The 25,989-nt window shown below is 31.9% G+C and overlaps 1 protein-coding gene across 1 annotated transcript in view; it reads left to right on the forward strand.

The window, feature by feature from the left end:
- Positions 1-25,989, forward strand: part of LOC143637797 (A-kinase anchor protein 9-like) — a 61,666-nt gene that overhangs the window by 10,052 nt on the left and 25,625 nt on the right. Inside the window, 8 exon segments of the mRNA XM_077108253.1 lie at positions 9,860-10,105; positions 10,630-10,674; positions 14,237-14,290; positions 14,658-14,831; positions 15,769-15,924; positions 16,695-16,892; positions 21,306-23,186; positions 23,188-23,667. Coding sequence (XP_076964368.1) covers positions 9,860-10,105; positions 10,630-10,674; positions 14,237-14,290; positions 14,658-14,831; positions 15,769-15,924; positions 16,695-16,892; positions 21,306-23,186; positions 23,188-23,667 — 3,234 coding nt within the window.

Here is a 25,989-nt window from a genome sequence, read left to right on the forward strand (position 1 = left end):
AACTAGAGTAGAGAAATATGCTGGGATCAGATAATGAGGGGCTGTATGTATCACTTAAAAGTAGTATGAATTTTAACCTAAATATAGCAGAAAACTTTTTTTTTAAGTGTGATATATCTTAACCTCTGAAAGGGTTCTTTCCAAATAATTTATTATTTTTAGGTAGGTATGCTGCCACCAGGTGGTAGGTATGTGTTACTGTTGTACAAATGAAGCAATAAAACTATCATTTCTTTTAAATGAAGTATTGATTTGATTAAGATTGCTGAATATAAACAGTCTAATTCTGGTAGGACTTCTTTGTTTCAAAACAAAAACTAAGATTAGTTAAGATGAGGTAAGAGAGGGTTGTTGTAAAAATGCAGAGATTTCAGAGGAAGGACGGAGAAGTGTAGTAGGGCCTCAGAGAATCTGAAAAGCCATGGGAAATTGATGCCATTCTTGCCACCATTTCTTATCTCATTTCCATATTTTTGTATATTAACTTCCTTTATTTACACATCAGTTTGTGTATGAACAAAAATTATAGGATGAATTTTCAAACCTATGCTATATAATGGAATGGTTTCCCATTAAATACATTTTTTAAAATTTTTTTAAAAGGCAAAAAAAACCCAATATATAAACAGTGGAAGCAAATCTCATAAAATAAACCACTATCCGGTGGTTCCCAAATTTTGCTGTACACTTGAAGCTCCTGGTAAGCTTTTTAAAAGTTCTTTTTACTGTTTAGAACACACCCCATGCCAAAATCAGAAAGTCTCACTATTTTAAAAAGATTTTCAAAGAGCAGAAAAGTTTAAAACCCATTGATAGAGCCACTTTGCATGATTTTGCAATACTTGAGTGATTATATATTATGATTTCTTATAAGCCAGGTACTTTACTTGGTGTGCTTCTGTAAGGATTATTTAATGCCAGAAGGAAAATTGGCTGTATTGGATATAGAGAAAAGTGTCTTGGGCTGCAATTTATCTTGTAGGATGATCATGTGTACTGTAATTTAGAGGTCATTTTAGTCGTGTGGCTGTAATTACATGAGGATCAAATTATGCACTAATTTTAGAATTCTTCATACAAGATATCTCTTCTCTATAACCTTTCTGGACAGCTCTGCTACTTCCTTGTTCCCTACTTTCAAGAGAAGAATCTAATTGATTCACTCCTCTTATCAAAAGAGAGTGAAAACAGATGTCATGGATGGTAGAAGTTGTAAGTACTGGCCATTTCCCTCAGAAGGAAGTTCTACATACTTTAAAAGTACTTCAGTATTTCATCTACAGAAGAATGTATGGTAAATATATATATATATATATATATATATATATATATATATATATATATATATATATAATATTAAAACAAGTGAAAAAAAGACCTCTACACCTATCACTTAGATTAAAAACATTCATGTACCAATGCATTAAAATCTTTATCTAATTCCACCCCTAGCACCTGAGCTAACTATAGTTCTGAATTTATCATCACCTTGCTTTTTATGCCACATATGTGTACATAAACTATACTTAGTTTTCTGTTTTTGAACTTAGTGGTGTCATTATGTGAAGTCTTCAGTGATTTTCCGTTTGTTCAATATCATTAGAGCATTTTCACTCCTGCGATAGTATTCCCTTATAGAAATTTATCTCAGTGTCCATTCTCATCAGTGAGCATTTAGGTCATTTCCAGTTTTGTTACTGTTACAAATACTTCTACTGTGTTAGATTTTGTCTGCAAGTGCCAAGGGTTTAGAGTTGGATAGAAATCATGAATCCTGTGTTCCCTTAGTCCTTGAGTACTACAGAGTGTCTTTGAAAATGAGGTAGAAAGAGGGAGTGAAATCAAAAGCAACCTGGTGAGGCTGGGGTTGTAGCTCATTAGTACAGCAATTGGCTAGCAGGTATGAGGCACTGGGTTTATAAAAATAACTTAATAAAATGGGAATTGTGTTTATCTACAACTAAAAAAATAAAAAAAAAGAAAAAAGCAAAACTTGTATTTGTTAATATTATCTACATGGTTTCATTATATAAATCATCAAACAGACATCCCTGGGAACTATTGATGAACACTGGATACCTATTGACCATTAACATGGATCACTGAACTGAACAGAGGTACCAGTTCCTTTATTTTTTTTCTATTTTTTTTTTAGTTGTAGATGAACATAATATCTTTATTTATTTCCTGTGGTGCTGAGGATTAAACCCAGTGCCTCACATGTGCAAGGCAAGTGCTCTACCACTGAGCCAACCCCAGCCCAGTTCTTGTATTTTTGAGTTGATATTTCCTGCCAAAACTATATGCTTACCAGAAGGAATCACTTATAACCTAGACTTAAAAATTAATAAATAATAAAATAACCTGCATGACAGTGACAGTAGGTGGTATCTGATACCACCTACCTCTGCTTCATTTCACTGTCATGCAGGTTATTTTATTATTCTTTTGGATGTGATTTTTAGTAGGTATATAGTTTTATTATTCTTTAAGAAAATAGTTATTATTGGTGGTGGAATGGCAGTGGCAGGAGAAGACAGCCTGAGACACAAGCATACAAAGACTGAGTACACTATCCCAAGCAGCAATTGTAAATGATAGTCTTGCTAGACATTTTCTATCAAGCATCTGAAATGAAACTCTCACATTGATTTGGATTGCTCTAGAGCCAGGAGTACAGGATGCAGTTGACTTCAGGCTAAAAAGAAAACACTCTTGGTTTTCATCATAAACATAGGAACCAATGTGATAGTAAAATGAAATGAGACTCCAATATGAAACTGTAGCCACTGCTTTAGCATTTATCATTTTGTTTCTCACTCTGTCTTGGTATTCTAGTGCTAATATCATTGTATTGATTCATGGAAGAAACTAAAAAGATTGTTTCATGACCTAAGTTTTTTGTTGTATATGTTTATATGTGCATATTAGATACAGAGATCTCTCTGTGCATGTATATATACTTACATGCATCTATATGTATAAAATAAACAGATGTAAATGGAAAACATAGGCACCATAAAAAATAGTTATAGTAACATATGGAGCCATGATAATATTATCAGTGAATATTCCTTAAAGTTATGTAGGGGTAGAAGGCAGTAAAGATCTTTCAAAGAAGAATAAAATTACCTGTAGTCTCATAATCTACAAGTAATTATTTTTAATAATTTGTTTTAATTTTTAATAGTTTGTTTATATGCACAAATATATTTAAAAACTCCACTTGATTCATTTTATGCAGTTTTGTGCTCTTATTTTACCCAGCTTTATACTGAGAACATTTTCCCACATTAGAATTTTTTGAAAATATTTTTTGACAGCTGCATAACATTACATTGCATTAAGTAATTATAGCCATGTGTAGCCATGGACCTGAATATATCATCTTAGGGTTTTTTGTTTGTTTGTTTGTTTGTTTTTGGTTAAAGAAACTATGTAGGAGTTCTGAAGTTCTGAGAAATAATGCCTATAATTAATGCCTAGAGGTGCCTCTTTCACAAAAAATCAGTTTTTAAAAATTTAGCAATCATTCAGAGCTTATATGCAGTCACTGTTCTAGACCTGGAGTGTATAATGATTGATTTTTATTAAAAATCCCCTCCTTTATGGAACTTTCTAGTAATTTGTTCTGAATGATACTTAATAACATGAGAATAAAATAATGTTTTGGTAATTTTATGTACTTAGATGTTTTTCGTTCTGAACACTGAATCATTCCACTTTCTCTGTATCCTATACCATTTTTCAGTTGGGATTATTTAGTAATAGCTATATACTTTTTGTTGACTTGTATTTTCAAGCAACAGTTTACAAATTTTCATAAGTAAAATGCTGGTTTCCTTAGAATTGCAGGTAAAGAAAGGAGAAAGGAAAGGAAATAATTGAAAAATTTTCTCAAAAAACCTCAAGACCTGGAGGAAATTTTAAATGATCCTTCTAATGCATCTCTTCATTATACAGTTGAAGAAACTGAATTCTCCTGATGTAAAGTGGCTTGTCCACTGTCACATAGCTAGTACTATATGACAGCTCAGCACTATATTATATGTAGTCTATATTGTTTTGAAATTCAAGAAATATTTGGGTTGTCTGTATACCCAGGCCATGAAGTACACAAAATTAAGATGATTCCTTAAGCTAAATAATCTGTTTTCTTTTTAAACATGAAGGTGATCAAATTGAATGAGATTATAGGCTATAAATAGGTTTGGTTGCTCAATGATTTAAAGTCTTATGGTCTTTTCCATTCTTGATTTCCTTAGTTTTATTTAGCACTATTTTTTCTTACAGGTTTTTTTTGTTTTGTTTTTTTGAACGTGGGGGTGTGTCTTGCTAATTCTGAGGCTGACCACAAACTCTTACATTCAAGAGGTCCTTCTGCCTCATCCTCTCAAATAGCTGGGACTACAGGCATTCTCCTAGGCCTGGTTTGTACCTTTTTGTTATTTTGGAAAATATGATTCAGGGCATCCTAAAATGTTGCTTTTATCTTTGCTCTCATTTGCCCTTCTTCAGCTGGTTTTTAGGTTATTCGTTATAATCTTTTTGTTTCCATGGTTAGGCCACCAAAGTTTTTCTGTGATAGTTTATATAGCTTCTTGTTTATCATCCATAAAGAAATATTAAAAAGGCTTAGTGACAGCCCTGCAAAGAACAAATAATCATCATAATTAGAATTATTTGGGATTTCTTCCATTTTCTACAGGAAAAACATAAAAATCACTTTTTATAGTTATTTTTAAATACTATAGAGATTACCAGATTACATATTTTTGTAACATTCTCTTTGAGGTATGTGCATTTTCACGTTTGTTTTTCCTCTCATCAAAAAACACTTGTCAGTTTGGCAATTTCATTTGTTCATGCTTTAAAATTAATGTTCTAGGATTGTGAAATACAATGAAAAAGGACGTAAAAATACATAGAAAACAAATTAGTATAATGAAAGGTTGGATTTGGAGTCAGATACTCTAGTTCTGTTTTGTTTTACCACTGATTATAATATTGATCAGGTAACATTGATTTTTTAAAATATATTTTTTTATTTCTACACAATACATTTATTTTGTTTATTTACTTTTATGGGTGCTGAGGGCCTCGCATGTGCTAGGCGAGCGCTCTACCGCTGAACCACAACCCCAGCCCCTAACAAATTGATTTTTATATATCAGCTTCTACATTTTTGTCTCAGTAAGATATTTTCTGACCTCTCCCCACAGTCCCACAACTTGAATTTCCATTGTATGCTGTCTTTAATGCATATACTTTCTCTTCAAAGCACTTTTTATAACTTGAATGTACATATTTCTTTTTTGTTTAATATTATCTTTCTTACTGGATTGCAATTCATGAGAGTTCATATGTGTTATTTATCACTACATGCCCTGTCATAGCTCATGATAGGCAGTCAATAAGTATTTGTTAAATAACTGAACTATATACTTACAACCGGACATAAATCTAATTTTTATGCTTTCCAGGCATAAAACTACAACACATCTCTTTCGGAAGTCCTTTTTAAAGAAAATCAGGACAATACAGTTTCCTATAACACAATACACCTCTTCTCTCTCTTCTTGCTGTCCATGTATGTATATATGAACGATTGCCAGGCTTAAGAAATTGCTGTAACCCTTATTTCTCACTCCATTTAATAATAGAGTTTGGCATTATACTGTGAAGTTCTACTTTTGGGGCCATGTATTTCACTGATGTCTAGCACAGTGCCTGGCATGTAGTAAATAGTCAATGTACACACAAAAACCTAAACAGACTTCAATTAGTCATTTATTTTTGAAGGAACATTATAAAACCTTGGCATGTTTTTATATGTAACATTTTGAAAATGTATTGTTTTATTGAGAATGATCATTTATAAAATTATAAATATTGAATTTAAGGAACTCAATATATTTATATTCAGTTGTTTATTCATGTTCTGGTCAAGATAAGACATTTACTTGTGATCTGGTCTACTTTTGAAAGATAAATATGTGAACATAATATCTTTCCAGTACATCTGGCAACTATTTCTGTGACTACATATGTTAACACTTTTATAATTGGCTTCCAAATGACAAACACAGATGGCTGTAGTCTGAATTTTCAGCATGTTTTAGAATAAATGTTTTCTCAGTAATTTAAAGTGCATCATTTCAGTATCAGATGGTTATCTAATTGATTCAGATTTTTTTGCTTATCTGCTAGCTTGCCATTTTTCAAATTTAAAATAAAACTAAATAGCTATAAATAATTGAATACATGATACAATCTTATCCCTTTCACATTTTTATAAAACAGTAGTCTTACCAGAAAGCTATTATGGATATTATTTTTTATGAGAAACTTTTTGTTCTGTTTTGGTTTTCTTGGTGGAGGAGGGAGGTTATAGTGAGAAGGATTGTTTTTATGTTCTTATTCATTTATTAGCTATTTTTGTAGTTGGTCTATTTAATAGTTACAGTAATTCCAATCATATATTTTTTTTTTAAGGAACAAAGAAATTCACTTAGTCTCATTCTTTTATCTTTCACTTCTTAAGAGTGATTCAAGTAATTTGAAAATTGTTCATTTTAATTTTGAAACCATGGAACATTTTAATAAAGTAGAATTAGGTATGCCTTCTATATGATCTTGCTTAGTGTGGTGACTTTTCAATAAAAGATAAATTATCCTTTTAAAAAATTCAACATAGGGGCTGGGGATGTGGCTCAAGTGGTAGCACACTCGCCTGGCATGCACGCGGCCCGGGTTCAATCCTCAACACCACATACAAACAAAGATGTTGTGTCTGCTGATAACTAAAAATAAATATTAAAATAATCTCTCTCTCTCTCTTTCTCTCTCTCTCTCTTTCTTTTTGCCGCAGTCCGGCTACAGCAAACTAGCTGGGGGATGACGAACAACTTGTGTACGTTGATACAGCAGGAATGGGAGCAGTTTATTGTAGGACAGGAGCGGTATTTATACATTCCCCACAGCTTATCTAATTAACATAAACTAGATACGGCAGTCAACCAATCAGGAATCTCCACACTTAATGGCTCACTGGTATTATTTCACAAACCGCTCCCTCTGGCAAAATGTCAGGCACCCATCCAGACTTGTTTACAGACTCTAACATCTTTTTAAAAAATAGATAAAAAATTCAACATATATTTATTTAATATTGCTCTAGGCTTTTAATATATAGAAGTAGGGAGGAAAAAAGTCCTTGCCCTCATGGGGTTTACCTTCTGGTTAATTTTTCTGAAAAAATAATATGACTCACATAATGAGTAGTATAGGCCTAGAACAGTATCTTTAATTATGTTTGTAGAAGTGATTCATTCTAAATACTATAATGGAACTATTTCTACTTTTTATTCCATATCTGTGTGCTTCTTTTTGCATTTAGTAACAGATATTAGTATTTTGGAGGTTTTTTTTTGTTATTTTGTTGTTGTTGTTGTTGTTGTTGTTGTTGTTTAAATCAAACTTTCCATTCTTTATTTATCTATCTTTCATTTTGTGCTGATGGTTGAACCTGGGCCCTCTGTGCTTGCTAGGCAAGCACTCTACCACTGAGCCACATCCCCAGATCTAAGTCATTCTTTCTTTGTTATATATTTGATATTTGAATAAATATTAGATATAAATTATTGATATAATCTAACACTTGGAATTTTAAGCAAAATCTTTATCTTTGCCTTGATAAATTTTGCTGACTAAATATATTCTGATGCAGAAACGTGATATTTCAAGAAGTTTCTGAAATTCAGTATAAATATTATAAATGTTATTATTAGTATTTATTTTTTGGCATTGCATTCTCTCTAAGGGATGTTTTTAAATAATGCTCCTGGATTTCTGATTCTATTTATAGATAAAGTATTTGCCAATATTCTAGTTAGTTTATTTTTAAGAATGATCTGCTATGCTCCAAGTAGTTCAAGTACATTTCAGCAGCTTAATAATGTGAAAATAGAGGCAACTGGTCTTGCACCTGTTCCTCGACACACTGGGTAGTTACTAAATAACTGGGAAAAATGTTAAATGTCATATATTTTTATACTCTGTAAGTATAATCATGAACTATTTCTGAATTATGAATTAAATGTCTTTATTAAGGGAATAGAACTTGTTTATAAGCTTTTCTTCATCTATAGCAGGTAATTTAAGTATAAAATGTTATTTATAAATAATGTATTTGCCACATATTTTGATAGTAACATTAGCAAGATTGCTTTAATACTTTAGATAATAAGAATTTATTTGCTGTCTTTGTAATTGGTCTGGTTAAGAGTTATGGTAATTCTAGGCACATATTTCCTCTTTTTAAGGCAGAAAGGAACTTACATGAGGTCTTCTTTTTTCTCCTTTTAAGAGTGTTCAGGAGCTCAAATTAAATTTAAGTCTTTGTCAGTAGTTGCTTTATATAAAAATCAGAAAACTTACTGTATTTAAAAAAATACAGTAATAGCTCAGCAATATATCCTTTTCCTAGCACATACAAGGCTGTGGGTTTGATCCTCAGTACTACATAAAAATAAATAAAATAAAGGTATTGTGTCCATCAAAAAAATTCTTAAGAATAAATAAATAAAATGTAAGTGAGCAATAGGAAAAATACCTGTAATCTGAACTCCAAATGTAAACAAAAGTTGTTAAGGTTGTAGTTTTCCAGAATTTACCTATGCCTATGAATATAATGATGTTTAAATTCATACTGGATATAATCATTGAAAGCTATGAGCCTGAGACTTGCCTTATCTTTTAAAAAATGAAGTGTAATTTTCCTTTCATGAAAAGAAATAGATATGCTACATTACTACTTTATACCTGCTATTAGATCACAAAGTCTTTAATAGCAATTGCTTGCATTGGCATTTTTAATATAAGTTCACCATAATTAGTTCTAGTGTTACTTGGTATATAATGTGTACTTCTGATTTTAGGTGGTAAGAAAATATTTTAGGTCTTAAAAAACTTTGGATAGTATAGTAAGAAAGTTTTTATCTTTTTCAGTTTTCTTTCTGCTTATAATAATGAAAATCTGTTTGATGCTTGTCTCTCTTTAACAGTCTTTTATTTTGTCCATTTTTTTCATAGCCTTCAGCAACCTCTTACTAAAATTTCAATAAAAGATTTATCATTTCTTTTATTTTCAACTTATCTCTTAAAAGAAATAACAAGTGATATTAACTTTCAATTTATGCCAGAGATTACATCTCCTTTTAAAATAAATTTAAAGAAAATACACTGTTTAAAATATGTTAAGTAAATGATAACGTATCGATGACTAGGATTTGGTACAAATTCTGATGATGACAGACAAATGATAAAGGGTAGAAAACACTGCTGTTTAAAATTTTAAGTTTCTTGTAAGGTTTTTCCCACTATAAATATGGTTGCAGTGAGCATTTGTATAGCTAATAGGCTAATTATCTTTTTTGTATAAAAGATAATTATAGACAATATCTTTTGTATAAAGTAGTAGACCAGAACAAGTGTGTTTGGAGCTCCTTGTTTTTGTGTGTATTTTCATATAATCTTAAATCCAGAGATTATACTGTGAATGAGAGTCCCTCTATTCCCCTATTCTAGTTATAGAATAGTTTTTTCCCTAACTCAGCTAATTTCCTCTTCTTTAGACTTGACATGTTCATTTCTTACCCCTCAATATTTAATTAGTTCATTTACAAGTATCTAGTTTTACAACCTTTACAACCCGAATATTCAATCCAATAGTTATTCTGAAACTGTGAAGTCATCTATATTATTATCATCATTTTCATTTGGTGATAGTTTGATCTTTTAAAGAAATTGATCCCAAAGAAAAATTATCATTGATATTAATGATACTTTTTTCCTGTAGCTTGCCCAGTTTCGACAAAGAAGAGCTCGATTGGATGGACAAAACCCTCATAAGAAGCCAAAAAAGAAGAAAACCTCAAGCAGTAAAAATGATGTTCATGGCTTGAATATTGATCAATCAAAGAGTGAGGAGATGTTCACAAATAGTTCTCAGGGTGTTGGTTCAGCCGTGATGCCTGAATCCACAATAATGAGAACTCTAAACAATGAAGAAATGCTTAAGCATGAGCAGGTCTTTTTTGTTGATGTAAGTATTCATCCAGATTTTAAAACATTCTACCTCTAACTAGAAAGTAGTGGCAGTGAAAAGTCATTAACATCCACCTGAGGGAAGCTTGACAAAGTCATTGACTTTTTAGCATCAAGAACTGATGATTCTTTTGAAGAACTTGAACTTTTCTGATGGCATGTTAAGGATTTACTTTTATTTAAAAGAGTTACATGAATTAGAGGAATGGTGTCTTTGATGCTTTTGGCTTACAGATGACATCTACTATATAGGTAAAAGTTCTTGGTACTTTTGTATTTATAACAATGCCTTGTGATAAATTTTATATGCATTATTATAAGTCATTATAATTCATAATGAAATGAAATTTTTAAAGATTTGGATAATTTTTACTAGTTTTTTAATAGTATTTTTGTGAATTTTCTATCATTGTTACTAACAGCAACGTCTTAGTAAAGCAGGATTTTTTTTTTTTTGGTAAAGTATGATATTTAGCAGGGGAAAAATGTCATAATTGTAATCATATTTTACTTTTGTTGTAGCCGGAAAGTGAGATTTCAACCACAGCAGATGATTACACTTTGGAGGTAAGACTAACATATCCCAATTAAAAATGCCATAGATAAAATTGATATTTTTTTGAAATTATTGATTTTTTGTACTTTATTTCTTATAAATTTATATGCTTCTGTATATATTTAATATAATTTAAGGTAACATAATATAATATAAATGGATTGAAAAACTGAAAATTATATTTTACTGCTGTATCTTTATCCAGTGGTTAGCTAAAGTCTTAACTGTTTGAATTGCTTAATCCTTAATTATATAGCAGCCCTATTTTGTTTTTTAGGAACGTGAGTCTGCATTTCTAGGATCCATGACCATTTTAAGATAGCCATTTAGCTCAGTAAAAATTTTATAATTAGTATGATTTTTATAGTAATGCTTTTTACAAATGTTTGAATACTAGTGTGTGTATATATGTGTGTGTATATATATATATATATATATATATATATATATATATATATACACACACATTTATATATATAAATGTTTATTGGAATTAATGTTGCTGTAGTGTTGTGCGTGTGCATGTGTGTTACTGGGCATTGAACTCAGGGCCTTGTACATGCTAGGAAAGCACTTTGTCACCAAGCTACATTCCCAGCCCTTTTTCAGTTTTATTTTAAGATAGATTCTCACTAAGTTGCCCAGGCTATCTTTGAACTTGTGATCCTCCTGTCTCAGCTTCCTGTGAAGATGGGATTAACGGTGTGCATCACCATGCCTGACAATGATGATTTTTATTTTAGGTGATAAACTATACAATAGGCATTGGTCTCTTAAGAAATACCTGCCTTCTTTATATGTTTGCAATAAGTATCACTTTGTTATCTTATTCTTTTTAGATATGATTGTCATTTCTTTGCTCCCAAGTTTAGAGTATGTGGAAAATTATTCTTTACTCTGAATTTTTAAGCAACTTAGTATATTTCATAAGTCTGAATTTATTGTAGGCTTCTAATAGAAAAACTATGTCCTTTTTTTAAGAGAGAGAGAGAGAGAGAGAGAGAGAGAGAGAGAGAGAGAATGAATATGAATCTTTTTTGTAGATAGACACAACACGATGCCTTTATTTTATTATTATTTTTTAATGTGGTGCTGAGAATCGAACCCAGGTCCTGACCATGCTAGGCAAGCACTCTACCGCTGAGCCACAATCCCAGCTGGAAAAACTATGTTCTTAAATTAACATATTAGTTTTTGTTTTTGTTGTTTGAGTGTGGGTGTGTGTTTGTTACTGGGGATTGAACCCAGGGGCGCTCTACCACTGAGCTACATTCCCAGCTGTTTTTATTTGAAACTTACTTGCTAAGTTGCTCAGGCTAGCCTTGTACTTGCAAACCAGAATTATCTCAACTTTATCCATGGTGTGGTTCTCTGAGCACCTGCCTCTGAACATCTCCCAAGAAAATGCTCCAGTAGAGAAAAATCTTGAAAGTCATTCACAAACACATTGTTAAAATTTGCCTTGAGCTTTTTTCTGAGCTGGCACAAAATAAAGAAAACTACAGGGAAAAAAAATGTCAGAGGCATTCTCTTAAACTCTCTAAAACCTAGAAGCTCTGAGGACTCCCAATAACTACTGATGCCTTTCTGAGCTGCTTGACTATCATACTTCCCAGTCTGGAGGTGAGATCACTTTTCTGTCAAAAATGTCTGTTGCCTGAAGGAGACTCAGGTCTCATCACTGATGAGAGCAAAATCAGATAGCAACTCTGCTTTTGTGGAGTGGAGAAACAGGGCTTTCAGTTTGTATATTGATGAGTATTGTATGCTGTAGCTTGGGGAATTTGGTGGGAAGGCCTGCAACTAACTAAAGATGAGGATGAGAAGAATGAAATGGAGGAGAGTGAGGTGAAGTTTGAGAACTCTTCTGCAAACTTATGAAAAAAATCTTAGATAAGAAGTTGAGAATCTTAGTTATGAAGGTTGTAACAATCCTCCAGTAGGCTGTCTTCAACCTGCTGCATTGTGACTAGCACTCAGGGCTAAACAGCGAACTCAGAGCAGATCATAACAGTCCAGGCACTTCAAGACAACTCTACAATGGGCAACATGATGGCCAGAAAGTACTTGGAGATAGATCCTAACCAACTCATTGTGGGGCATTATAAATATGTTTAAACTGAATTAGAGGAGAACTAACAATGGGCAACATGATGGCCAGAAAGTACTTGGAGATAGATCCTAACCAACTCATTGTTGGGCATTATAAATATGTTTAAACTGAATTAGAGGGGAACTAACTGAATATTTGCTATAGAGGTATTAGATATAACTATTATACTGGATAAATAATTTATGTAATACTGATAACATGATATTTGACATGATCTTTGATGATATTTACAAATATTCATTTTATTACACTGTTACTTCAAAATAGAAATTTTAGTGTGTACTAAAATCAGAATGTGTCATATCTGAGTCATGAAAAACTAATTGAAATTTAGAAGTATTATAATTTGAAAATTATCACAAGTGACTTTATATCTAGAAGTAGTATTCTACATTCTTGTGTTTTTTCACCAATTACAATAATGTGTTAACAAAAGTTGTTTTTTTGCCTTCCCTTTAGCTTTATTTCTCAGAGATTATTCTTAGAATAAAAGTAGAGCAATCAAACTGATTTTTTAAAAGTCTCTTAGTTAGGACCCTCTGCCCCTTTTATTTGGCAGTTGTGGGTATTGGGCCTTGCACATGCTAGACAGATGCTCTACAACTGGGCTACATCTTCAGTCCTAGAATTTTTACTTTTTAATGTGTCATGGCTCATACAGACTTAATCCTAACTCTAGACATTCTGACTAGTCTGTCCTACATATTTCAATGTTAACAATTTCATTCTCCTGGGTTCTATTAACATAGAATTGTGAAGGCTTATGATATGGGCAGGAATGTGGGCAGGAATGAAGTTGGTTTTTGTACTCTTAGTAGTAAAAAGGCAATTAAATGATTAATTGATAAGAAATTAATTTCCCACTCCTTAAACCCTATATACATATTCTATCATCCTCCTTTCTCTTACTACAAAATATCTGTTCTACAGACAAGTGGTAATATGTTAAAGAAAGCCCCCACATCTGTCTGGATTGGCATGACTAGCAGTAGTACTATCCCCAGAGGAAAGTTTTTAGGGGAGTGTTCTTTACCTCTTTATTTCCCTTGGCTTGCTTACTAGCCTTTAATAAAATTTATACCAGTAAATGGTTTTATTTGAAAATAAATAAGGCTTAATTTAAAAAATATATTTAGCTAATTTTAAGGAAGCATTTTTTAAAAGAAGATCTAGTAACTTGAAGCTTTTAGTTATCTTTCTGGAGACTAAATAGGAACTGCACTTAGAACTTCAGTTAACTTAAATGAAAGTGTCTTTTGCATTGTAAGAACTTAGATGTTTGAGGAATGATTGACATTTGATATGTCTCTTAGATACTTCAGTTAAATATAATTACCATATTTGTTTTGCTATTAAGGCATTTTCCCTAGATGTAAAAGATACACAGTTAGTAAAAATATTATTGTTAGGTAAATAAAATTTGGTCTATCATAATATATCAGGAAATTGTTTTTATACAGGTAAATGATTGCTGTAATGTGGTGAAAACAGGAAAGCCTACCAATTTATTAATGGTACAGTATATAAAACTACTCATGATACTAATATTTTTTATTATTTAAAATCATTTGACTTACTAACCAAGCTTTCTCCTGTATGTAATTCTATCTGTATGTGATTTCTAAAAGTTACTAGATCTTCTTTACTGCTTAACAAAACAAAGTTACCTCATTTTCATTATAACATGGAATTGGAACAAAATTTGCAGATATGATGTTTAGGGGTAATATCATATTAATAGCAAACCAGATTCCCATAGAAGTGAACTTCAAAGTGAAGAGTGATGTTTTAAAGTGGATTTTGCTATGGAATTCAATATTCGAATTCCTCTCTCAGGAATGTTGCTAGTACTGAATTATTAAAAATATTGGATTGATTTAGGAAGAAGAATTTGGTGTCGTTGATTCTTATTCTGAACAAGGGGCACACTATAGTGAGACTCACCTAGAGTTGATAGAAAATGAATTAGTTGGGAAACCTGAACATGAGCCCGAAGAACTGAACAGAGAACTGGAAGAAATGAGGACCACCTATGGGAATGAAGGATTGCATCAGGTACATTTACCTTCTGTGGCCTTTGTTTGCTACTCACAAAAACAAAAACAGGAAATTTTTTTAAAAATATTTTTTTTAGGTGGACACAATATCTTTATTTTACATTTATGTGGTGCTGAGAATCGAACCCAGTGCCTCACGCATGCTAGGCGAGTGCACTACCACTTGAGCCACATCCCCAGCCCTCCAGGAAATTTTAATGATAGTTTATTTATTTAATGAGAATTACAGGTGTTAACTTAAGATTATCTCATTCACGAGAAAAATGGGGTTCTTGCACATAGTATTAAGAATCCCATTTTACACCTAGAATTCAACTATTTGGGGTAACATGTATGTTACTTTGTTTATTTAACTTAATAAGATAGAGTAAAATAACTTTGGTGATTTCAGGACAGATGTTTTTCTTATGAGCCTGAAAGAAAATTGTTGTATAAATCATATTTTTTTAAAAATGATGACTTAAACCCATTAAGAATGTCAGCATGTCCCTGTAAATATTATCTGCAGTTAGAGTGACATCTCTTGTATTAAGTAATCAGTTATGAATCAAGATGAAAATGGAATATTAATGAGGATGACAGAATAGATTTCAGTTTCATCCTCTCCAAAAACAAGTTGATGCTGTTGCCTGGTAACAGATTGGGGGAGCTCCCCAATATAAAGGCATTCGCTTCTAGAATTAGATATATAGAAAAGCCAGAACAAGTGAAATTTTTTTGCATGTGCAGATTAATTTCTTTCAGATTGATTTGGAAGTAAAACAAATTTCTTAAAGCCCATAGCTTTCAAATGTGGGAGATAGCATACAAATTGTAAGAATTCCACTAATGTGTTTTGAATCTCATATTTTTTAAAAAGTTGCTTGTAACAATGATAATCAATTTTATGTAAAATATAAGCCTAGAATGTAATTATTTTCACTGATTTCCTTTAGTTACAAGAATTTGAAGCAGCTGTTAAACAAAGAGATAGTATTATCACATAGCTCACCGCCAATTTACAACAGGCAAGAAGGGAAAGGGACAAAACGGTGAGAGAATTTTTAGAGTTGACGGAGCAAAGTCAAAAATTGCAGATTCAATTCCAACAAGTATTACAAGTAGAACAAGACTTACTCTATTTTTATAACAAATTTTTAAATTTTTTCACTTTCTAGAACAAATCTGTTTTAAAGCCATTTGTTTATTCATACTGGAAAAACTAGTGAATAAGTGTTATGTTAATCAAGAATTTAATTTATACTTCTTGGGTAGTTTCTTGCTATTGTTTTCTTTGTACTTCTTCCCTGTCTCTATTTAAAAATTCTACAAAGTCTTATCATGTGTATTTTTGCAGAAATTTAACCTGCAGTTACACCCTACTTTTTTTAACCCTGGTATGGTTTTATGTTAATTAGGTTCTCAATTATAACTAGACTGACAACTGGATACATTCCATTTATCTTTAGTTGGAACTATAATCTAATTGTGTTAAACAAAAGGGAGGAATTTAAGGTAAGAATACAGGCTTGTTTATAGAACTTAATGGCAGAAATAGAATCAGAACTCTGAGAGAAATTGGAACTAGAGTTTGAAAAGTCATCAAGAATCCAGGAAGAACTTTCAGTCCACATTTTTCTCTGCCTGTCTGCCTGTCTTATTTCTCCTATTTTCTCAGCTTTATAATGTGAAAGGTAAATTCTTTGGCTCATTACCCAAAGTGCACATGACCTATCAGCATGTTGACAGCATGGAAACATGTTGGCTGAGATCGTAAGCCTATGAAGTGAGCATAGTTTCCAGAGAACCCCTGTGGGCTGAGGGTACAATAAAGTGTCACTTCAAAATTTAATATTTTAAATATTTTCTTTCTATTTTCAAGTTACAGGCTAGTGAAACTCTACGAAACAGCACTCACAGTAACACAGCTGCACATTTACTGCAAGCCAAACAACAGATTCTCACTCATCAACAGCAGGTTGAAGAACAAGACCATCTATTAGAAGATTATCAAAAAAAGAAAGAAGACTTCAAAATGCAAATTAATTTCTTACAGGAGAAAATTAAAGTATATGAAATGGTATGTGTATCTTAAGGAAGTCAACCTACTTGTAGCAGCTTTGTAATTAACTTTAAAGTTTTTAATGAAGGTGTTTATCTTTTTTTATGCATATGCACCCAAAATTTCATAATTGAGACAAACTCTTTGAGTATATAAAATAATATATTTCAAAAACATTGAGAATTTCATAGTAATAGTTTTAAAAATGATACTATTCATTACTCTGCTCCTTAAAAGTGATCTGCCTATGCTAAACTAAAGTCTCAGGAGAATCTATTTTTATAACTAGCATCTTTATCCTTTTTCCTCCAACTAAATGTATTTCTTCTTATTTTAGCCATGATTATAAAATTCTGAAAAAGAAATTTTGTAAAATTAAATTAGAAAAAAATGTGGTTGATTCTTTTTATTCACTTGAGTTATATTCCAGTTTGGGGGAATTATTTAGTCAATAAGTGCTCCTGGTAGGAAATGTATCACATGGATTGTAATCTTTAATCTTAAAAGCAATTCATGCTAGCAGATTCCATTTTTTTGTTTGTTTTTTTGAGAAGTTAAAGTTTAGATGTGATTATCCTGAAGCTGCCCCATTAACAGGTGCCAGAGTTGAAATTCTGAGCTCCTTGCACTACACTGCACTCTGATCCTTGCCATCTCTGTCCTCTTTTTTGCTCTGTGACAGCTGAAACAAGGCAGTGTGATCACTGTGTTTGAATGTAGCTGAACATCATTTTACAGTAACTCAAATTTCTTGCCATCACTCTGTGTGTGTCTACAAATGACTATGAAAGCACCATTGGTATGGATTTGTGGGTTTCAAATAAATTTGAGCAAGTAGGCAAATACAGAATCTGGGAATAATGAAGATGGAGAATACATATAATACAGCATATTTTATAAACTTAGCAGATTCTACAGGAAGTTGAGAAATTACCAAGACAAGAATATTGTTTGGATAACAAAAGCATTAACTAGCACTTATTAAGTACTTACTCTATAACAGGCAGTATTCAAAGCCTCTTACACATATTAATGCATTGAATCATCACTACAACCCCATGAGATAAAGGTAACTTTATCATTTACAATTGATGGTACCAAGACAGTGCAAGATGAAGGAAATAATCCAGGTGCAGAAGTGATGTATTGATAGAGCCAGATTTCAAAGCTCAGTTATCTGACTCCAGAGACTCCTCTTTGAAAAATAGGAAATGTACAAATTAAAATTATGAGAAGGGCATGCTTTTCAACTAAGGTAATTTAAAGATTATGCAAGTGTTTACAGAATACATATTCTGTAGTAACCCTTGCAAAAGATATATGACGGACCTTAAGATGTCCCCTTTCTTCACTGAACCCATGGAGAGGTGTGGCATGTACACAAGTTACCACAAAATAAAAAGTAAGTGCAGGTAACAAGTGTTATGAATGTTTTGACGAGGTCTGATTTATGAGGAAAAGATTCAGGGTAGACATCAGCAGGGAGGTAATATTTGAGATAGATCTATAAATTGGAATAATGTGTTATTTATATTTTGTTTACCCATAAATTGGTATAATATATGGAACATAATATATGGAACAGCTATTCAATACCTATTTGGTAATCAAGAGAATTGTTTATGAATTCATGACAAATAGAGATAGGCAGGATATTCTTTGCGGGGTGTGGAGTGGGCATAAAGACCCAGGCTGAAATGTTGAAAATGTATAGGGAGCAAAAAGTAATTTATTTAGAAAGCAATAGGCTTTGGAAGTGTCTTTCTGGAGGGTAAGAGTAGAAAGACAATCGAGGCCTAAGTTGAAAGTGCCCGGATCTAGGATTTTATTATTTCTTATTGTCACTAGGCAGTATAATTTCAGATAATCTAAAATTTATGTAATTCATTTTAGTAATGAAAATAAACTGTTTATTTGAATGTTAGCAATAATACTTTTATTGTTCTTATTATTATATTTTAATTTCTCAGTTTTCAAAAAATTTAATCGCTTTGAGAAGTAGTTCTGTCAGAGCAGCTGAAGTAACTATATTGATAGTCAAAGGCTCAGTATCCTAATCCTCCAAACCTTCTGTGTTATAGTAGTCACAAACAGGAAGTATATTATTCCCCACTCTTTCAGGTGTAGTTCTAAAAATAGAGGTTTCCTTGACTAAAGGGCTCTCAGTTTTGTAACATAGAACAAGTGATTTAAAACCATGTAATTTGAAAAAAGCTAAACAAAGAAAACTGTGAATTTGTGGTGTTTAATAGTTGAATGGAGAATTATGGTTATCATATTAGGTGTTGGACACTATTGAATTAAGTTATTTTCTTTTATGAGGAGTGTTCCTTTCATCTTATAAAAAATCAGAAAATAAAATTATAACAGATTTTTATATCAATGTTAACATTTTTCAAAACTAGTTATTATTTAACAGTTTATCTAAAATTGACCATCATGAACTGATTTTACTTTTTTAAAAAATTTTTTAGTTGTAGATGGACAAGATATCTTTATGTATTCATTTATTTTTATGTGGTGCTGAGAATTGAACCCAGTGCCTCATGTGTGTGAGGCAAACACTCTACCTCTGAGACCCAGCCTCAGTCCTTATTTTACATTTTATATAGGTTCCAAATGATTTATAAATTTCTTTCTAGTATATGAATATATTTGTATAAAGCTCAGTAAAAATAAAATACCTTAATTATTTTATTTTAACCTCAAACACATTCTGGGAGATAGAGGAAATTTATCTTTATTGTACAGATAGAAATACCAGGATTAATAGATTACACTAATTTACTAATGTTGCATTCTAGTGTAGAAATTAAGAAGGCTCAGCACTTGATAATAACATATGATGTAATTGGAAAAGGAATATGTGACACTAAGACAACAGCTCATAGTCTCACTCAAGAGGCTGCACAAGATAACCTTGGTTTATGTAGTGCAAAATTTGGCCTTTATTTGTTAGGCTCAGAAGTCATATTTTTTTTCTTGAGCTATATCAGAGGTTAATTAGTTCAAGAGGTTAATGTTTAAGTCTAAATATAAGACCGTGAATTTACAATGAGAAATAATTATCACAAACTTCAGATTTTAAGCTCATTGGATTTTATATTCTTTCTATGGACAGATGAATTTTAAAAGCCAGGTAATAATTTAAAAAGTTGTTTATTAAGTATTAGATGAAAGGGTGTTGGAGGAATCAGATGTTCAGTGGCATGAGGTTGAGATAACCTGTTACATCCATCTCAGAGTAGTAATGTTCATGTCTGTAGACTAAACTTCTTAAATGCTCCTTGCTGTAACTCCCAACATTGTTTTCTGCATTCAGTATTGTTTTTCGAGAGGGATCAGACTTCTCAAAGGTTGATGGTGTATTGGTCTTCTTCCAAGACCTATACTCAATTGATCAATGCCTACATTTTCTTAGTACATTCATTCAAGGCGCCTAGAAGTCCTTGTTTGGCAAGGACTCGTGTCTCCTTAACATAACTTTACTTCCTTACCTATATTTTCATCAGTTATATGGATTTCACTTATTTCCTTGGCTTTGGGACTATAGCTCTTAACTGTTTAATGAATATGCGTTAATATGTCTTGTCTTAGCCTAATCTCCAGTTCCAAAGATAGGAACTGGGGAAAATTATCTGATGGTCTTTTATCTTTCTGTTTGAACTGTGGGTCTAAGCCCAAGTTGGTATGCTGTAAATATACAGTAGTGGTCTTAGGTGTCACTTGATGTTCAGTCACTTAAGCATTGCATATCCCTAAATTTCTGATTCACTTAAAACCCCAGGAATGAAGTTAAGGAAGACTTAAAGGAATCCACTTTAGTTCTTGTTGTTGTTCTCATTTTATAGCACTTGTCCATGAAATACCTTCAAATCACTAGAATCCAGGGGAGGACCGGTATTTATTTATTTTTTGTTTCTTATGAGAATCCAGGGGAGGACCGGTTTTTATATTTTTGTGTCTTCTGAGAGTGTCTAGATAGTATGTAGTACTATAACTAGCCATCAGAAATACTTATATTTAGAATATTGACCAGTTAATAAGAAAAATGAAAATGTAATAGTTTATATAGATATTTTAATCAGACTGGATTTTGTTTTGTTTTGCTTTTTTGGTGGTGCTAGAGATAAAACCCAATGCCTCACACATGCTAGGCAAATTAGATTGCATTTTTAAATTTAAATATTTAATCACAGCACAATGTAAGATAAATTTCTTCCCAAGAAGGGTAAAACTGTTATATTGTTTGCTCATATGTACTGTCAGGTAAATAAGTCCTAGGTCTTCTTGTACTGGGAAAAACGGGGGGGGGGGCAGCAGGCCCAACAGTTGTTTTTTATAGAATTTTATAAAAAGGAGACACCCATAAGAAGTTGCCAGAAGCTAAAAATGTCATTCTTATATTTTCATTTTCTTTTCTTTCTAAAGGAACAAGATGAAGTAGAAAAGTCAAATAAAAAAGAATTACAAGAAAAGGAGGCGATCATCCAGGCATTAAATATAAGAATAATAGAAGAAGAAAAAAAGAATCTTGAGCTAAAGGATCAAGTCACAGCCACTGAAAAATTAATGAGAGAATTACAAGAACAAATTGCAAGTATGAAATTAGAGCTGGCTAATTCTAAGCAAAAAGAAAGACAATGTTCTGAAGAAATAAAACAATTAATGGGTACAGTTGAAGACCTTCAGAAAAGACATCATCACACAGATAGCCAGTTTGAATCTGATGTGGTACAGAAAATGGTGGAACAAGAAATGCAGAAAAGATTAGAACAACTCCGAGCAGAGATGGATGAAATGTATGGGCAGCAGATAGTACAGATGAAACAAGAGTTAATAAAGCAATACATGTCACAGATAGAGGAACTTAAAGCACAACATAAGGAAGAAATTGAGAGTGTTTTAAAATCACATTTAAATATTACAATTAATGAAGATCAAATAAAGTTAATGAACGTGGCAATAAATGAACTGAATATGAAATTACAAGATGCTAATGCGCAAAAGGAAAAACTCCAAGAAGAACTAGGAATAATTTCAGGAGAAAAATCTACTCTGCAGAGACAACTTGATGACCTTTTTGAAGAATTGAACTTTTTAAGGGACCAAATTCAGAGAGCTAGAATGATAATAGCTGAACAAGAAAGTCAACTGAATGAAGCACATAAGTCCCTTAGTACAGTGGAAGCTTTAAAAGCTGAGATTGTTCTGGCATCTGAATCTAGGAAAGAACTAGAGTTAAAACATGAAGCAGAAGTTACAGATTACAAGATAAAACTTGAAATGTTGGAAAAAGGAAAAAATGCTGCATTCGACAGAATGGCTGAATCACAAGAAGCTGAATTAGAGAGGCTGAGAACACAGCTCCTATTTGGTCATGAAGAAGAACTTTCGAAACTAAAAGATGATTTAGAAGTTGAACATCGTATAAATATTGAAAAACTTAAAGATAGCTTAGGCATTCACTATAAACAGAAGATAGATGGCTTACAAAATGAAATGAGTCAAAAGATGGAAACAATGCAATTTGAAAAAGATAATTTGATAACTAAGCAGAATCAGTTAGTTTTGGAAATTTCAAAACTAAAAGATTTACAGAAGTCCATCTTGGATTCAAAATCAGAAGAAATGACCCTTCAGATGCATGAACTCCAAGAGGAAATTGAAATATTAAGACAAGAAAAAAAAGAAAAATGTATGCTTGAACAAGAAGTTCAGGAATTACAACTTAAAATTGAATTTTTGGAGAAACAAATAAAGGAAAAAGAGGATGACCTTAAAGAAAAATTTTCACAACTTGAAGCAGAAAATAACATTCTTAAAAATGAGAAAAAAGCTTTTGAGGACATGTTGAAAATTTATGTTCCTGCTGAACAAGAAGAAAAATTGATTTTCATTGACTGCAGCAAGTCCATATCCAAAGATTGCAGCTGGCAAAAAGAAATGGAAATGCTTACAAAAGAGAATGAGGCCCTCAAGCAACAGTGTATTCAGCTAAATGAAGAAATTGAAAAGCAAAGAAGTAAATTTTCATTTGATGAAAAAAATTTTGAAGCTAACTATCAAGAGTTACAGGAGGAGTATACTTGCCTTCTCAAGGTAAAAGATGATTTAGAAGACAGTAAAAACAAACAAGAATTAGAGTATAAAAGTAAACTTAAAGCACTTAATGGAGAACTTCATTTACAAAGAATAAATCCAGCTACAATCAAAGTGAAAAGTGCCATGCTTGATACTGACAAAGCTTTTGTTGCAGAGACATTAGAAATCTGTGAAGTTGTTGAGAAAGATACAACAGAACTTATGGAAAAAACTTGAGGTAACCAAGCGAGAAAAGCTAGAATTGTCAGAGAAACTGTCTGATCTCTCTGAACAATTAAAACAGAAACATGGTGAGGTTAATTTTCTCAGTGAAGAAGTCAAATCTTTAAAGCAAGAAAAAGAGAAAATTCTATTGAGGTTTCAAGAGCTAGAACTCCTAATTAACCATCATAGAGCAGAAAATATAAACATGTGTGATGTTCATTTAAGTTCTTTACAAGATGGAATAGTAACTATTATAAACAAGGATTCTCAAGGATCATTATCTAATGTAGGTGAAGATTTTGGAGAAGAATCAAAAACAGTAGTGGAAGCGAAAATTTCTTTTGAAAATGTGGCTATTAGAAGAGAAAGCAAGCAAGAACAGTTATTTTCACCATCAGTAACAAATGAGTCCTCACCTGGGACAGATCAATCAAGTGAAAACGATAAACTCCATCAGGAACTTTATGTACTTAAATCAGAACAGGTATATTTACTTATTTACATATGGTATAGCACAGTGAAAATGTATATTTCATGCTAAAAAGAGTTTTCACCTTCTTAAAACAAATTTATAAAAGAAAATGAAAGTGAATCATGTAATTCTCATTTGGATCTATCATTTATCATTTAATTTTCCTATTTTTTTCTTAAACTGCTTTTCTTTTAGCTAATCTATTATATATTCTGCTCAGAAAATAAAGCAATATTTTCTTTGTAAAGACAATAATTTAAATAATATTGTTTAGAATCTCAACTTTACAAAAGTTATTGATTTTATAACTTAGTATTTTGTTGCAATTTCAAAGACTTTTAGAGTTTTTATTTCATACTGGTCTTTTTCAAGGTTCCACAATTGTAAACAAACTCTTGAGTGTTTTAGAACCTTATGCAGTTGTTTAATAGTTATAAATTCTTTTTCCTTTTTGCAAGAAAAACACTTAAGCCCTAGAGTTTTTTGAGTCTTATACCTGAGGAGGAAAAAAATAGTATTAATTCTCTGTACAGCTAAAGAAATAAAACACATAAAATAATAGGTTATTTCCTTTTATGTCAGCTATTCATATTAGAAATAACAGAAAAGTCTGATGTGTATCTTCAGTATGATAATGCTAAATAAACTTTTTATAATTAAAAACATCTTTTAGCTGTAGATGGACATTTTACCTTTATTTTATTAATTTATAATATGGTGCTGAGAATTTAACCCAGTGCTTCACACATGCTAGTCAAGCTCTCTACCACTGAGCCACAACTGTAGCCTGCTAAATAAACTTATGTGCTTCTAAAACTTAGGTAATAAATATCTTTTGCAGATATAAGAGTTTAGTGTTGAAAGAGAGAAGAAGTTAAGGAGTATACATTTCAGTGAGGAAAGACAGGTAATAAATGTGAAAATAAGACAGAAATATTGTTAACAGTCTATGAAGAAATAAAACATGGTATTGTGATAAAATAAAACAGGGAAGCTCACAAAAGAAATTGAGAATGATGGGTGGAGGTGGGTGGTGGTCTGGAGCTTGGAGGAATTAACACTTGAACTGAGATTCGAATGAGAGGGAAGAGGCTGCATTATGGAAATTAGAGCAGTTGTACCATGAGTAAATTTGAGGAACCGAATTGAAGGCCTATGTAGTTGAGTTTGAGAAGAATTTGAAGAAGGAAGAAACTCAATCATAGGGAGCCCCTTATAGACTTTGTAAGTTTAGATTTTTATCCCTAAGTACAATAGGAAGTCATCGGAAAGTTTTCTGTTTTTATTTCTAATGACATGTTCATGTTGATGATCTTATCAAATGTGGTCATACTTTAAGTTTTTAATAACTTAAATAGACCCAAGAAATTCAAATTGCTTAACTACTATTGCTATATTAAATATTGCAAATTGTTTTTAAAACTATAAATGGTGGTGATTACTCCTAAAAAATGTCAGACATAATTTAAATTTTATTAAAAAGCATTATTCGAAGAAGACCTGAATTTGAAGTACATTTGTCAAATTGGTGAAATTTTCTTAATAGGAATTTTGTTTCTGTATTGAAGATACTTGCAATGGTGTTTAGATACTCTCTCCTTGAAATTAACTAAACAAAGTGAAGAAAAGCAAGTCTGTAAATTGCTCCCATTTATCATTACTAAAATAAACCCCATCATTGATACAGAGGGGGGAGTAAGGTATGTATGCAGGTGGAGGGAAGCTCACAGAAGAAATTGAACGGTGACTTACATAGTGATCCTGTTTACTTGTCTGAAATACTGCAGAGGCAACAAAATACTCCTACTCTCAGTATTAAACTTAGTAATTAGAGCAGATATATCTCACTGAAACCAAAATAAATGTGGCTGTTAAGAATTTTTAACTGGCCAGCTGCAGTGGCAAACGCCTATAATCCCAGCTGAGGGAGGCTGAGGCAGGAGGCTAGTGAGTTCAAAGCCATCCTCAGCAACAGTGAGGCTGTAAGCAACTCAGTGAGACCCTCTCTCTAAATAAAATACAAAATAAGGATGAGATGTGGTTCAGTGGTCGAGTGCCCTGAGTTCAATCCCCAGTACCAAAAAAGAAAAAGAAAAGAAATAATTTTTTTAACTGAAAAGAAAGAAATGAATAGTTTTGGAGTATAATTCCAGATTATCAAAGAGTCTTTTCAACATTGGGGTGCAAGAAATAAGGAGTGGCAAGAACATTATAGATATTGGCTAGTTATTGATGCTGAGAGAAGCCATAAATTCAAGTGTGTGTGTTTACAATTGGAGGTAATTATTGGTATTGGAAGAGATACTGAGCTTAGAAACATCTACTGGAGCTTAG

This window comes from Callospermophilus lateralis, unplaced genomic scaffold (assembly GCF_048772815.1).
Source record: "Callospermophilus lateralis isolate mCalLat2 unplaced genomic scaffold, mCalLat2.hap1 Scaffold_279, whole genome shotgun sequence".
NCBI lineage: Eukaryota > Metazoa > Chordata > Mammalia > Rodentia > Sciuridae > Callospermophilus > Callospermophilus lateralis.